Source organism: Mus musculus, chromosome X (genome assembly GCF_000001635.26).
Source record: "Mus musculus strain C57BL/6J chromosome X, GRCm38.p6 C57BL/6J".
NCBI classification, from domain to species: domain Eukaryota; kingdom Metazoa; phylum Chordata; class Mammalia; order Rodentia; family Muridae; genus Mus; species Mus musculus.
Window position 1 is genome coordinate 90,877,802 of NC_000086.7, and position 15,817 is coordinate 90,893,618.

At 40.9% G+C, this 15,817-nt stretch overlaps 1 protein-coding gene across 2 annotated transcripts; it reads left to right on the forward strand.

Moving 5' to 3' along the window:
• Positions 1-553: 553 nt before the first annotated feature.
• On the forward strand, positions 554-15,333 carry Gm44 (predicted gene 44). 2 transcript variants are annotated; one of them, XM_006527928.2, is made up of 2 exons: positions 554-632; positions 14,284-15,333. In XM_006527928.2, the coding sequence occupies exon 2, from the start codon at positions 14,341-14,343 to the stop codon at positions 15,331-15,333; it is 993 nt and encodes a 330-aa protein (XP_006527991.1). In that variant the 5' UTR covers positions 554-632; positions 14,284-14,340. The 2 variants fall into 2 exon arrangements, with proteins under 2 accessions (XP_006527991.1, NP_001094920.1); NM_001101450.1 differs by lacking the exon at positions 554-632 and having other exon boundaries at positions 14,341-15,333.
• Positions 15,334-15,817: the final 484 nt, after the last annotated feature.

Consider the following 15,817-nt stretch of genomic DNA (forward strand, 5'->3'; position numbering starts at 1 on the left):
AGCATACAAACTTAGTCTATGTGATAAAAAATATGGAATACACCAGCAGTATGTATTTTCTCAGAAAGCTGCCTCCTATTCTATGTTCTCTGTTTTGTTAATTTACTTGGGCACAGCCATAACTTTGAAGACACATGACTACTTTTTCTAATATTTGAAGGCACATTTAACAAGTTTGTATGAAATGTGGCATTCGTCATGAAATCTCTTAAGAGATGGCAACCATGATATGGACCAGGAAAATTGTGGCCTGAAAACACTGTGCCGTTTACTGCATATTTTCCTTCAAGTTTTCTTATGGATGAAGAGGTGCTTTCAGGCCAACTTCTATGAGAAAGCTCTCAGAGACGAAAAATCTTGCAGCAACCTGGAATGTCTGAGAGCTTGGCCCAAAATGCTACAATGTACCCAAAGAAGAGCTCTGCTAGGCTGAGCTCCCCGTGCCAGGGGAGGAGCAAGAGGTGTGGCCCTCTCTCCAGGATGCTTTCATTGGTCTTTGTGTGTGTGGTCATTTCCTTGTTAAGGCTTTGGAATCCGGTGAAAGTAAGGCGACACCAGAACGAGCTCCGTTCAAGGCTGGTTTCTACCCTAGCTGAAGCAAGAAACAAGGCTAAGAATCCACGAGAGTCAAGGTGAGGAGGTAAATGAGAGTGGGTGTGAATGTGGTGCTGGTGAACAAAACCCGGTAAGCGGCGCACTCCTTTAATCCCAGCACTCGGGAGGCAGAGGCAGGCAGATTTCTGATTTCAAGAACAGCCTGGTCTACAGAGTGAGTTCCAGGAAAGCCAGAGCAACACAGAGAAACCGTGTCTCAAAAAACGAGGGGAAAAAAAAAAAAAAAAGAGCATCTTTTTTCTCAGACTAACATCCCAAGAAAAGTGCTCCTCTCCCACCCTGGGGTCCAAGAAATGGCAGATGGTGTCACCAGTCTTTGTTCATATCTCTCAGGCCTTCTCACAGAAGTTCCCTGTACCTTTGGTGCTGCCTCTGGATGTTAGGAAGGGAATCCTCCTTGTCTCCCTGCCCCACCCCCACACCTGCCCTCAAGCTAACCTTTGTGCTCAGCTAAGAAGAGGTCTTCCTCATCAATAGGGGTACTCTCTCTATCCTAATCATCTCACTCCTGACTCTGCCTCTATGTTCTTTCCTTATACTATCCTCTCCTTCCCTCCCACCTTTTCTCCTTTCTTCCCCATCCAACATCCTGCCTACATCTTCTTTTCCAGCTCCCCAATCTTTCAAACAAACCCCTCCTTTTACCAGATCCTTCACTACTGGCTATTCACAATTCCTGTCTGCTCCAGCTTTTCTTATCTCTCCTAAGTCATCTTTCTCCTTCCACCTCTCATTTTCTTGCCTATTTCTCCCACTATGCACCCATGCAATTATCATTCAGTTTCCTATATATCCTTCCCTCTTCCATCCCTTCTGTTTTCCCTTTCTTCTCTATGTTCTTCTCCCTCTTCTTCTTACCCCTCCTCCCTTTCCCTTTCTCCTCCTCTACTTCCCACTATCCCTCTTATCACTTCACTCTCCCTTCTCTTCCCTCATCCTTTCCAGGTTCCACCATCTCTTATCCTTCTTAACATACCTTCATTTCCTTCTCCCTTCTCTCTTTTCCCATTTCCGCTCCGCATCTCCTTCCCTATTGTTTCTACTTTTCTCACCCCTTCCCTTCTCCATCCCTTCCTTATTTTCTCCTCCTCTCTTCCCTCTTACCCCTCCTTCTTTACCTCTTTCTCCTCCTCCTAACCTTCCCATTCTCTCTCCAATCATTTATCCTTCTTCTCCTCTCTCTCTTCCTTCAACTGATCAAGCTTCCACCTCCTTGTATTCTTCTCTATTCCCCTTCCTTTGCCTCCAGTCTCTTTTCCATCTGCCCCTCCTCACTGTCTCTGTGTAATAACTCTTCTTCCTTTCTCTTTTGCCCCCCCTTTGTTCCTTCCCTTTTGTAGTCCCTCCACCCTCCCTTACACCTTTCATTTCCATTCTTTCTTTCCTCCATTACCACAGCAGCTTCACTCCCTAGACTCCTCTGTTCATCTCTTTGCTTCTTCCTCCTTTTGGCCCTCCCTTCTCCCCTCTTCTCTCTCCTTCCCATTCCTTTTCCTCATTTGCCTTAACCCCTCTCCTCCTCCCTGTTTTCTTCCCTCCTCTCTCCCATTCTTCATCTTCTCTCCCACTTCATCTTCTCTTCTGTTCTTCCTACCATCTCTCCACCCACTCTTCTCTCTACCCTCCCACCATATTTCTCTTCTCTCTACCCTCCTCCTTTTCACCCTCCAACATTTCCTCCTCTTCTCAGTTTTTCTTCTCTTCTCCCTCTCATTTTTCCTTCCTGTGCCTCTTTCCTTCTCACATCTCCCTTTCCCTATTGCCACTCCTTTCACTCTTCCCCCTCCCTTCCCCCTCCACTCCTCCTCCCTCCCTCCATCACTGCATTCCCTTTCTACTCCTTCCTCTCTATCATCAACCTCATTTTTCATTCAGGTTCTCCTTTCTTCCTCCACCTTAAACATTTGTCTCTTTTTCCCTTTACCTCCACCTTTCCCTCTTTTCCACTCCATATCCCTTTTTGTTTTTCTTCCTTCTCACCTCCATTCTTTTTGTTTCACCTCTCCTTGTTGACTACTCTTACCTCAAAATTTCCTGCTTCTTCTTCCCTTTCTCACCCACTGTTCTCCCCTCCTTTCCTTCTGCTTCTATCCCCACCCTAGCTCTGCTCCTTCCTTATACCTCTTCTTTTTTTGGTTTTCCTTCTCCCTTTTGCTGTTCTTCCCTTCCCCACTCCCTTCTTTCCTTTCTTCTTTCTGTGTTTCCTTTCTCCCACTTTATCCCTTTCCCTCTTCTCATCTTTTCCAATTTCCCACCTTCTTTCTGCCACCTTCTTTCTCCCTCCTTGTTCCCTTTCCTCTTACCCCCTCCCTTTCCTCATTTACCCTTTAACTTCTCTCTCCATTCCATCCTCCCTTCCTTCTCTTCTCTACCACTTTCATCCCTGTTCTTACTCTTTGCCTTTCCTTATCCCCTTCATCCTTACTTTTCCTGCTCTAACTCTCTCCTTCCCTTCCCTTTTCTTTTTCCCTCTGCACCACCCTTCCAGCTACTCCTCTCCTTTGACTCATTTTCCCCTCTTTTCCCTGTTCTCTCGCCCTGCCTCATGACCTCTTTTTTATTTTCTCCCCTGCATTTCCCTGTTCTCTCTTACTTCCTCTTCCCTCCATTCTCCCTTTCCTCTCCCGTTTGTCCCTGATTTCATTACCACTTTTACCACCTTTCTCTTCCACTTCTTTTTTTTTTTCTAAATGTTTGTAATTAGTATTTTATTTCATGGAAGAGTTTCAATTCCAGTCTTGCTCTTTCTTACCCCCTCCCTTGGATATTTTCTTTATTTACATTTCAAATAATTTCCCCTTTCCAGATCTCCCCTTCAGAAACCCTCTATCCTATTTCCTCTCCCCATGCCTCAATAGGGGAGCCCCTGCCACACACACACTCCAGAGTTCCTGCCCTGGCATTACCCTACACTAGGGCACCAAACACTCTCAAGCCCAAGGACTTCTCTTCCCACTGATGTCCAACCATGCCATCCTCTGCCACATATGTGGCCAGCACCATGGGACCCTCCATATGTATTCTTTGGTTGTTGGTCCAGTTCCCCGGAGCTCTGGGGGCCTAGCTTGCTGACACTGTTGTTCCCTGCATGGGGCTGCAAACTTCCTCAGCTCCTTCAGTCCCTTCTTCAAGTCTTTCATATAAGACCCTGAGCTCACTCCAATGGTTGGCTTCGAGCATCATCCTCTGTATTTGTCAGGTTCTGCCAGATCCTCTCAGGAGACAGGCTCCTGTCAGCATGCACTTCCACAATACTGTCTGGGTTTGGTGGCTGTATCTAGGATGGATCCTCAGGTGGGGCAGTCTCTGGATGGTCTTTCTTTCAGTCTCTGCTCCACACTTTGTCTTCATATTTCCTCCATTGTAAGAAGCACTGAAGCATCCATATTTTGGTCATTCTTCTTCTTAGGCTTCCTATGGTCTGTTAATTGAATCTTGAATATTCCGGACTTTTGGGCTAATATCCACTTATCAGCGAGTACCATACCATGTTTATTCCTTTGTGTCTGAGTCATCTCACTTGGGATGATAGTCTCAATTTCCATCCATTTGCCTGTGAACTTCATGTAGTCATTGTTTTTAATAGCTGAGTAGTATTCCATTATGTAAATGTACCACATTTTCTGTATCCATTCTTCTGTTGAGGGATATATGGGTTGTTTCCAGCTTCTGGTTATTATAAATAAGGCTGCTATGAACATAGTGGAACATGTGACCTTATTTCATCTTGGAGCATCTTCTGGATATATGCCCATGAGGGGTATAGCTGGGTCCTCAGGTAGTACTATGTCCAATTTTCTGAGGAACCACCAGACTGATTTCCAAAATGGTCGTAACAGCCTTGCAATCACACGAGCAATAGAGGAGCATTCCTCTTTTTCCATATCCTCACCAGCATCTGCTGTCACCTGAGTTTTTCATTTAGCCATTATGACTGGAGTGGGGTGGAATCTCAGGTTTGTTTTGATTTGCATTTCCTGGATGACTAAGGATGTTGAACATTTCTTTAGATGTTTCTTAACCATTTGAATTTCCTCAGTTGAGAATTCTTTGTTTAGCTCTGTAACCCATTTTTAATAGGGTGATTTGATTCTCTGGGGTCTAACTTCTTGAGTTCTCTGTATATATTGGATATTAGCCCTCTGTTTGATGTGGGATAGGTAAAGATCTTTTCCCAATTATTGGTTCCAATTTTGTCCTATTGCCAGTGTCCTTTGCCTTACAGAAGCTTTGAAATTTTATGAAGTCCCATTTGTCAATTCTTGATCTTAGAGTACAAGCCATTGGTGTTGTGTATAGGAACATTTTTCCTGTGCCCACGTGTTTGAGATTTCCCCCATTTTCTTTTGTTAGATTCAGTGTATCTGATTTTATGTGGAGGTCCTTGATCCATTTGGACTTGAGCTTTGTACAGGGAGATAAGAATGGATCAATTTGCATTCTTCTACATGCTGACCACCAGTTGAACCAGCAGCATTTGTCAAAAATGCTGTCTTTTTTCTACTGGACAGTTTTAGCTTCTTTGTCAAAGATCAAGTGGCCGTAGATGTGTGGGTTAATTTCTGGGTCTTTAATTCTATTCCATTGATCTACCTGCATGCCATGGGACCAATACCACACAGTTTTTATCACAATTTCACTGTAGTAATGCAAGAGGTTAGGGATGATAATTACCCCATATGTTCTTTCATTGTTGAAAATATTTTTTGCTATCCTGTTTTTTTATTCCAAATGAATTTGATAATTGCTATTTCTAACTCTATGAAGAATTGAATTGCAATTTTGATGGGGATTGCATTGAATCTGTGGATTGTTTTCTGCAAGATAGCCATTTTTACTATATTAATCCTGACAATCCATGAGCATGGGAGATCTTTCCATCTTCAGAGATCTTCGATTTCTTTCTTCAGAGACTTGAAGTTCTTTTCATACAGATCTTTTACTTCCTTAGTTAGAGTCACACCAAGGTATTTTATATTATTTGTGACTATTGTGAAGGGTGTCATTCCCCTAATTTCTTTCTCAGCCTGTTTTTCCTATGAGTATAGGAAGGCTACTGATTTGTTTGAGTTAATTTTATATCCAGCCAAGTTGCTAAAGTTGTTTATCAGCTTTAGGAGTTCTCTGGTTTAGTTTTTGGGGTCACTCAAGTATACTATCATATAACCTGTAAATAGTGATATTTTGACTTCTTCTTTCAAATTTGTATCCCTTTGACCTACTTTTGTTATTTAATTCCTCTAGCTAGAATTTCAAACACTATATTGAATAGAGAGGGAGAACATAGGCAGCCTTGCTTAGTCCCCCATTTCAGTGGGAATGCTTCAAGTTTCTCTCCATTTACTTTGATGTTGGCTACTGGTTTGCCGTATATTGCTTTTAGTATGTTTAGGTATGGGCCTTGAATTCCTGATCTTTTCAAGACTTTTACCATGAAGGGATGCTGAATTTTGCCAAATGCTTTTTCAGTATCTAATGAAATTATCATGTTGCTTTTTTTTCTTTGAGTTTGTTTATGGAGTGGATTATGTAGATGGATTTCATATATTAAACCATCCCTACATCCTTGGGGTGAAGCCTACTTGAGCATGGTGAATAATCTATTTTATGTGTTTTTGGATTCAGTTTATGAGAATTTTATTAAGTATTTTTGCATCGATATTCATAATGGAAATTGGTCTGAAGTTCTCTTATTGTTGAGTCTTTGTGTGGATTAGTTGTAAGCTTAATTGTGGCTTCATAGAACGAATTGGGTAGTGTTCCTTCTGTTTCTGTTTTGTGGAATGTTTGAAGAGTATTGGTATTAGGTCTTCTTTGAAGATCTGATAGAATTCTACACTATACTCATTTGCTCCTGTGCTTTTTCTGGCTGGGAGACTTTTAATGAGTACTATTATTTCTGTAGGTGTTGTGGAACTGTTTAGATGGTTTATCTGATCCTGATTTAACTTTGGTACTTGGGAATCTGTCTAGAAAATTGTCCATTTTATCCACATCTCTAGTTTTGTTGTGTATAGGCTTTTGTAATAGGATTTGATGATCCTAGGTTTTTGTATTTTTTTGTTTTTTGTTTTTGTTTTTGTTTTTTGTTTTTTTTGTTTTTTTTTTTTTGTTTTTTTTTTTTTTTTTAGTTTCTTCAGTTTCTGTTGTTATATCTCCCATTTCATTTCTGATTTTGCCAATTTGGATACTTTTTTCTGTGCCCTCTGCTTAGTCTGGTTAAGGGTTTATCTATGATTCTTTGTATAGTTCTTTTTGTTTCTACTTGGTTGCTTTCAGCTCTGGGTTTGATAATTTTCTGCTGTCTACTCGTCTTGGGTGTATTTGCTTCTTTTTGTTCTAGAGTTTTCAGGTGTACTGTTAAGGTGCTAGTGTATTTCTTTCCAGTTTCTTTTTGGTGGCACTCAGAGCTATGAGTTTTCTTCTTAGCACTCCTTTCATTGTGTCCCATAAGTTTGGGTATGCTTTACCTTCATTTTCATTAAATTTTAAAAAAATTAATATCTGTATTTATTTCTTCCTTGACCAAGTTATCAGTGAGTAGTTCAGCTTCCATGTGTATGTGGGCTTTCTGTTTTACTTTTACTGAAGAACAACCTTAATCTGTGGTGATGTGATAGGGTACATGGGATTATTTCAGTCTTCTTATATCTGTTGAGGTCTGTTTTGTGACAGATTATATGGTCAGTTTTTTTGAGAAAGTAGCATGAGGTGCTGAGAAGAAGGTATATTCTTTTGATTCAGGATGAACTGCTCTATAGATATCTGTTAAATCCATTTGGTCCATAACTTTTGTTAGTTTCACTGTGTCTCTGTTTATTTTCTGTTTCCATGATCTGTCCATTGATGAAAGTGGGGTATTGAAGTTTCTCACTATTATTTTGTGAGGTGTGATATGTGCTTTGAACTTTAGTAAAGTTTCTTTTATAAATGTGGGTACCCTTGCATTTGGAGCATAGATGTTCAGAATTGAGAGTTCTTGGTAGATTTTTTTCTTTAAGTATGAAGTGTCCTTCATTTTTCTTTTTGATGACTTTAGGTTGGAAGTCCATTTTATCCTATATTAGAATTGTTACTCCATCTTGTTTCTTGGGACCATTTGTTTGGAAATTATTTTCCAGCCCTTTACTCTGAAGTAGTGTTTGTCTTTGACATTAAGATGCATTTCCCTTATGCAGCAAAATGCTGGGTCCTGTTTACATATCAAGTATGTTAGTCTATTTTTTTTTTAAATTGGGGAGTTGAGTCCATTGATGTTAAGAGATATTAAGGAATAGTTATTGTTGAAAGAAGATTATGTTTTGCTTTTTCTAGGTTGTAGTTTCCCTCCTTGTGTTGGCACTCCAGGGAGGCTTGCTCTCTCCTGTTGTTATTTGAGTATGGAGTGCTGTGGCACTGGATCAGCTCTGGGCACTGTGGCACCTCTCTTCCCCTTCCTTATCCTCCTTTCCCCCTTCCTCCCATACTTTTATCTTTCCTCATCTCTCCTTTCTTTTTACCCAGGTTCTTTCCCCTATTCTCCCCTTCCCTCCCCTTCCTATATTCCCTCCATCCTGTCTGCCCTTCTCTCTTTTTTCCCCTAGTACTTTTTACCCACTAACACATTCCTGACTTTATTAGCACTCTCACTGCCTTTCTCTTCTCTATGATTCCTTCCCCTCTCCCTCTACTCACACAGTACTTATCCTCCTGTCCTCTGCCCCTTGTTTACTCACTGCTCCTTCCTCCATTCTTTCCCTTCTCTCCCCCTCCAGCTTCCTCATTTCTTAACCTTTCCCCTCCCCTCTTCCTTCCTCACCCCATCCCTGTTCTTCACCAATTTCTTGTACTCCTTCTTTTAACATCCCCTCCTATATTCCAAACTCTTTCTGTCCCACACCCTCTGCAGCTTCCTCCTCTTGCTTCTCCCCCTGCCCCTGTGCTTATGTCCTAGGTTTTCTATTCTCCCTCCTTCTATTCCTGTTTCCTCGTGTGGTCTCCTCCCCTCCTGTCTCCCACTCCCTTCCTAGGTCCACTTTGCTCCCCAATGCCTTCCACCACCTTCCCTCTGCCTTCTCTCTTTTCTATTATACCTCTTTCCTCCCTCCTCTCTTCTACTTCTCTCTTGCCTACTTCCTTTTTGCCCCATTCCCTCTCCCTTTCTCTTTTCTCCTCTTTTACCCCTTGATTTCCCCCACTTCTTTCCTTGCTTCTCCTGATACCTTTTACCCACTGCACCCACCCCTCCGTCCTTCCCTCTCTCTCTCCCTCTTTCTTCCCCTATATATAATCACCTTCCACTCAATATATAAAATTCTTCTCCCAGTCTTTCTCTATCCTGCACATTCCCTCATCAGTCTCCCACCCAATTCCCTTCAGCCAGTTTTATCCTCACCTTTATTGTAACACTCTCAAAAAACAACACTTCGTATTAGTCTTGGAACACCAAGAAGGAGATATCACCAAAAGATGTGCTCTTGATCTCAATATGCAAGTACTAAAAGAAAAAACAAAACAAAACAAAACAAAACAAACAAACAAACAAACAAAAACCCTAGTATCCTATACCAGAGTTACTAGTCTTAAAAGCCTCAGAGTTAAGTACAAGCCACATCCTAGTTCTCAGTTTAGGATCACCTCAGAGCTAAAACCTACACAATCACAAAAGCTATGCCCTTGTTTTCCCTTCCAAGAGTTCTTACCCCCATCGCCCTTCCACATTGCCCCTGAGAAGGAGTCCTTCTATGAGCATTCTCCTACCCATGACATCAAGTCCTGGATTAGACACAACCTTCCTACCGAGGCCAGACAAGGCAGTCATTTGATACATAGGTGCCAGGGTCCTAACACTAGTCCCTGCATGTTCTTTGGTTGGTGGCTTAGTCTCTGGGAGCTTTCTTGGGTTTCCAGATTGGTTGAAACTTTTAGTCTTCCTATGAAGTAGCTATTCCATTCAGTTACTCCAATCCTTCTCCTATCTCTTCCATAGGATGTTCTACCTCAGTCCAATGCTTAGCAGTGAGTATCTGCATCTTTATCAATCAGCTGCTGATAGAGCCTCTCAGAGGACAGCCATGCTAGGTCCCTATCTGCAAGCACATCTTGGCATCTGTATTCCTGCTAGGGTTCCTGCCAGTGGGATAGACCCCCAAGTAGTGCCAGTTACTGTTTGGCCATTTGTTCAGCCTCTGTTAAATTTTTCCCCCCATATTTCTTTCAGACAGAAACAATTTTGGGTCAAAAAGTTGAAGGTGAGTGGGTATTCCTATCCCACCCAAGGGGGTCCTGTCTAACTATTAGAGGATATGGAACTTTTAGGGTTCCATATCCCCACTGTTGGACATTTCAATTAAGTAACCTACATTGAGTCCTTGTATTCTCCCCCATCCCAGGTCTCTGGGAGTTTCTAGAGGTTCCCCCATCCTCCAACCCCTCCCAACAGCAGTATATTTTCATTCATTCTTCTGGTCCTATGGGCTTCTCTCCTGCCTCTACCCATACCTGATCCTTCCCCTCCTTTTCTGCTTCCCTTCCCCTCTCCTAGACAAGTCACTCCCTCCTCCTACCTCCCATGATTATTTTGTTCCCCCTTCCAAGTGGTATTGAAACAACCTCACTTGGGTCTTCCTTCATATTAAACTTCTTACAGTCTGTGGGGTGTATTGCGGTTATTCTGTACTTTTTGGCTAATATACACTTACCAGTGAGTACATAACATGCATGTCGTTTTGGGTCTGGGTTACTTCATTCAGGATATTTTCTAGTTCCATCCATTTGACTGCAAAATTCATATTGTCCTTGTTTTTAATAGCTGAATATATTCTACTGTGTAAGTGAACCGCATTTTCTGTATCCATTCTTCAGTTGAGGGACATTTGGGTTGCTCCTAGTTTCTAAAAAATAAGCTTGAAATAAGCATAGTGGAGCACATGTCCTTGTGATATCATGGAACATCTTTTGGGTATATGCCCAGGAGCAGTATAGCTGGGTCTTTAGGTAGAAATATTTCTATTTTTCTGAGGAAATGCCAGATTTACTTCCAGAGTGGTTGTACCAGTTTGTAATTTCACCAGCAATTGAGGAGTGTTCCTCTTTCTATACATCTTCCATTGCATGTCTTATCACTTGAATTTTTGATCTTAGCCATTCTGATGGGTGTAAGAAGGAATCTCAGGGGTCCTTTTGATTGCATTTCCCTGATGACAAAGAATGTTGAACATTTCTTTAACTGTATCTTGGCCATTTGAGATTCCCCTGTTTTGAATTCTCTACTTAACTCTGTACTGCATTTTTAAAATTAGGTTATTTGGGATTTTATTTTTCAGACTCTTAATTCTTGAGTTCTTTACACATTTTGGATATGAGCCCTCTATCAGATAATAGGGTAGTCACACTCTTTTTCCAATCTGTAGGTTCCATTTTGTTCCATATTTTGGATATGAGCCCTCTATCAGATGATAGGGTTAGTCACACTCTTTTTCCAATCTGTAGGTTCCATTTTGTTCTTATTCAAAGTGTCCGTTGCCTTACAGATGCTTTTCAGTTTTATGAAGTCCCATTTGCCAATTTTTGATCTTAGAGCTTTAGCCATTGGTGTTCTGTTCACAAAATATCCCCCTGTGACAATGCATCCAAGGCAATTTCCCACTTTCTTTTCTATTAGATTCAGTGTATCTGATTTTGCTTTGAGGTCCTTGATCCACTGGGACTTGAGTGTGGTACAAGGTGATAAAGATGGATCAATTTGCATTCTTCTCCATGTAAAATGCCAGTTAGACCAACACCGGTTTTTTGAAGATTCTTTCCTTTTTCTACTGTATGGTTTTTACTTCTTTGTCAAATTTCAGGTGTCTGTATGTGTTTGGGTTTATTTCTGGCTCTTTGATTCTATTCCATTGATCCACCTGTCTCTGTACCAATACCATGTGGTTTATATCACTATTGTTTTGCAGTACATCTTGATGTCAGGGCTGTGCTTCTTCCGGTAGTTCTTTTATTGTTCAAAATGATTTTGGCTATCCTGATGTTTTTGGTTTTTTGTTTTGTTTTTTTGTTTTTTTTTTTTTTCATATGAAGTACACAATTGCTTTTTCCATGTCTGTGAAGAATTCTATTGGCATTTTGATTGAAATTGCATTGAATCTGTGTATTGCTTTTTATAAGATGGCCATTTTCTCTATATAGATCCTACTGATCCATGAGCATGGGAAATCTTTTCACCTTCTGTGGTCTTCTTTGATTTCTTTCTTCATGGATTTGAAGTTCTTGTAATACAGATCTTTCAAGAGAATCTTTAACAGTATGCAGGGCTCATGTTTCTTCTCAAGTGAGCTAGTAAGTGAAATCTATAGAAAGAACTATACTGACTATTTTTATTTTTTATTATTTTATTCACTTTACTTCCCAATCAATAGCTGTCTCCCTCTCATTCCCCCTCCCACAGTCCTTCCCCTGCCCTTCCTCTCCTTCACCTCTGAGAGAGTGGAGGCCTTCTTTGGGTATCTCCTCAACCTGGCACATCAAGTCTCTGTGGAGCTAAGTGCTTCTCTCCCACTGAGGACAGACAAGGTAGCTGAGCTAGAAGAACATATCCTACAGACAGGTAACAGCTTTGGGGATAGCCCCCACCCAAGTTGTTCAGGACCCACATGAAGACCAAGCTGTACATCTGCTACAAATGTACTGGTGTAAGAGGCCTAGGTCCAGCCTATGTATGTTCCTTTTTGGTGGTTCAGTTTTTGAGAACACCCAAGGATCCAGGTTAGTTCACTCTGCTGTTCTTCATGTGTAGTTCCTATCTTGTTCAGGCCCTTAATACTTCTGCAACCCTTTCTCAATCTAGGGAAACCTTAGAGGTCATAACTTTTCCACTCATTCACACGTGCACACATGTTCAGGTACACACACACACACACACACACACGCACGCACAAGCACAAGACAGGTACCCTTACTCTCTTTTATGGCCCATCACAGAAAAGAGTCCTACTGTCACACAAGCCATACCTTTCTGCTTAGGCTTCATAAGTCCTAAGAGTTGGAGAGCGAGCTCTATAGTCTGAAGAAAGCAAAGGCAAATAAAAAGGGGGAGTCCCATTCACTAGAGCAGAGAAGCCTATCATAACAATAGAAATTGGGAAGAAACAGAGATACAAAGCAATACCCTGATTTGATTCTTAGAAGGCCAAATGTGTCACTAGAATGTACATGAGTACTCTATTCTTATTGTACAATATCACCAACCTGAGCATATTAGAGCAAAGTATTTTGGTACTTAGTTCAGCCAAAGCAGTACCATGTTCTTCACAGAATTAAAAGAGAAATTCAACATGAGTTCTAAGGAAATCTATCTTCTTAGAAGACTCAGTAGCTCACTGCCTGTTCTTGTTATCATCTCTGAGAGGCACCAGGTCTAATTTTGGCAAAAACAGTCTCAGGGATATGAGAGGGATTTGGTGTGAAGACATCCCAGATACAGACAAAAATTGATGTAAAGACCCTATGGAAGGACCGAGGGAGCCAACGTCTTCCAGCATCCCAATTTTTCTGTACAATAATTATGGGAGAGGTGAAAAATTAACTCCCATGATTGGGATGATAGTTGAAATAATGCCAAGTGATTTTCTGAGTGTTTTTACGATGTCCACTGTATGAGAATTTATTGATATTTCCAGAAGCTAAAGAAGTCATTCCTTATTGATAGACAGTTGGAGAGTGAAGAGGCCACAATCTCCTACTAGAAAGTCTTAAGTAGTACTAGCAGGAAGGAAGTATTTCTAGGAAAATGAAGGGTCATAGCTCAAGGGAAAGTGTGAATGGACCATCAATACATTCAATATATGAAGGTCCTGCATGGAGTCTTTCAGGATAAGACTGCAAGTCAAATCTATGAAGTTATAAGGTAATTTTATTTTATTTTTACTTTGTTTTTGACTTTGTTTTCTGGCATTGCCTGCTAAGAAGCACTCTGCCATTGAGGTCTATCTGTTGCCCTCCTTTTATATTTTTATTTTGAGATAGATTATCACTAAGTTTCCCAGGATACTCATGGACTCTGTCTGTAGCCCAGACAGATCTTGAGCTTGTGTTTCTCCTTCTTCAGCTGATCCAAGAACTTTGCATTCAATATAAAAGAATGTAAATCTTGCATGTGAGAGTACAGCTTCTACTGATCAGAAGGAAAATGTATCAAGTACAATGACGAATAGGTGAGAACACTGAATAAGAGACATATCCTTACCTAAGCTCCCTTGACAGAGAGGGTCTCACATAACATAGTCTCTATTTTACATTTTCTCATAGGAATGATAGGCTGATAAGGGTCTCGGGGACATGTTGATATTTTAGTTTGAAATGACATCTTCAAACAGCAGAAGAGACAGACCTAGGACTTGCCAACAGTTCATGTAATTATTCTCACTGAGAAGTGACCGGATCTTCACATCTCCAAGCAAGAGATCTCCACTGTTGATCTTTGTCACCATTCCTACACAATAAAGGCCAGGATAGCAAGCAATAAACAGCCTAAAATGCACTTTCCCTTACTCAACTGAATATGAGCAAGTTATATTTGAAGTCCTCTATGTTCCTAGATCAGTATTTTTATAGAAATATTTAGAAGCAGAAATAAACACAAGGGGGCCTCCTCCTGGTAAAGTTGCTCATGCTACCTTCTTTTGTCTCCCTTAGGTACCTACATCTCTAATATCTTGCCATTGTACTTATCGTTGTCCTTGATTAGTCATCATGCCTCGAGGTCAAAAGAGTAAGCTAAATGCCAGGGAGAGACGCCACCGTGCCAGAAATTATGCTCAGGCTTCTGAAGGTGCTGAGGAAACAGTAGTGGCAACAGAAGAGTCCTCTCCTAAATCATGTGGCACCTCTGAGATGCCAGAAAAAAAATCAGTTTCCACAGTAACTGTTGATCTCTTTTCGATATCAGATGACAGTTTTATTGATCTTGAGGATGCTGAAGACCTTTTTAGGGATTACCACACTATTAGTCACCAAGATATTCTGACCCAAAAGGTCTTTGTGCTGGTGCAGATCCTCCTCAAAAACTACAAAACAAAGCAGCTTACTACAATAGAAGATATGATGCAGGTTATTGATGAGGAGGAAATGGATGACTTCCCCGAGATCCTCAGGAAAGCTGCTGAAAGACTTGCAGATGTCTTTGCAGTTGAACTGAGGGAAGTCGAATCAAGCCGGCGAGTGTATGATCTTATCAGTAAGCTGAAACTTCCCAACAATGGGAGGGTTCGTGCTGGCCAGGGCTTCCCAAAGACTGGTTTCCTGATGACTGTACTTGGCATAATCTTCATGAATGGCAACTGTGCCGGTGAAGAAGACATCTGGAGAACACTAAGATCTATGGGTATATATTCTGGAAAGAAGCACCAAATCTTTGGAGAGCCCCGGAAGCTCATCACTCAAAATTTCGTGAAGCTAAAGTATGTGGAGTGCCGGCAGGTAGCCAACAGCAAGCCTCCACGATATGAGTTCCTATGGGGTCCCAAAGCATATGCTGAAACCAACAAGATGGCCATCCTAAAGTTTGTGGCCAAGGTCAATGAAATCTCCCCTAGTTACTTCAAAGATCTTTATAAAGAGGCTTTAAAAGATGATCAAGGGAAGAATCAGGGCAATCATAATGTCAGCTCTGCCATTCATCTCAAAGATAGGGCATTTTCATTTGTGATGTGTCCACGGCTTGCTTTCTCCAATGTTGAAGTTTAAAGCAAAAAGCAACATAGCAGTAAAATAAGGATGTCCTTGAAAACATGAAAGGAAGTACAGAGTAAACAGGTTAATGTAGTGAAAGGATAGAAAGAAATCAAAACATGAGTAAACATTGTAGTTGCTTTTGTTCTTTTTGATGACTTTAAATGTTTGAAAACTTCTTGTCTGTTGTTAAAAGAAAATAAAAGAAATTAAGTGTTTCTTAATTATATTTCATTTATTGACTGTTATTTCTGTTCCCTTGTTTTATTTTTGCTACAGGGTTCCACTTAGTCCAGACTGCCCTCGAACTTGCCCTATATGTGTTCTTGAACTGCTGATACTCCTGCCTTCACATCCCATATAGTGGGATTATAGGTATGCACTGCTATACCTGGCTTACTGGACATTTCTTGAACATGTCTTGCTTGCTAGAATTTATAGAAGTATTAGGATGCTAAGATGGAAAATCAAGGTTCTGCTCATAGAAATTGTTTTCCTT

Excerpts from the sequence above, each read along its gene's own strand:
- Gm44 (XM_006527928.2), top strand. The coding sequence starts at position 14,341 with ATGCCTCGAGGTCAAAAGAGTAAGCTAAATGCCAGGGAGAGACGCCAC.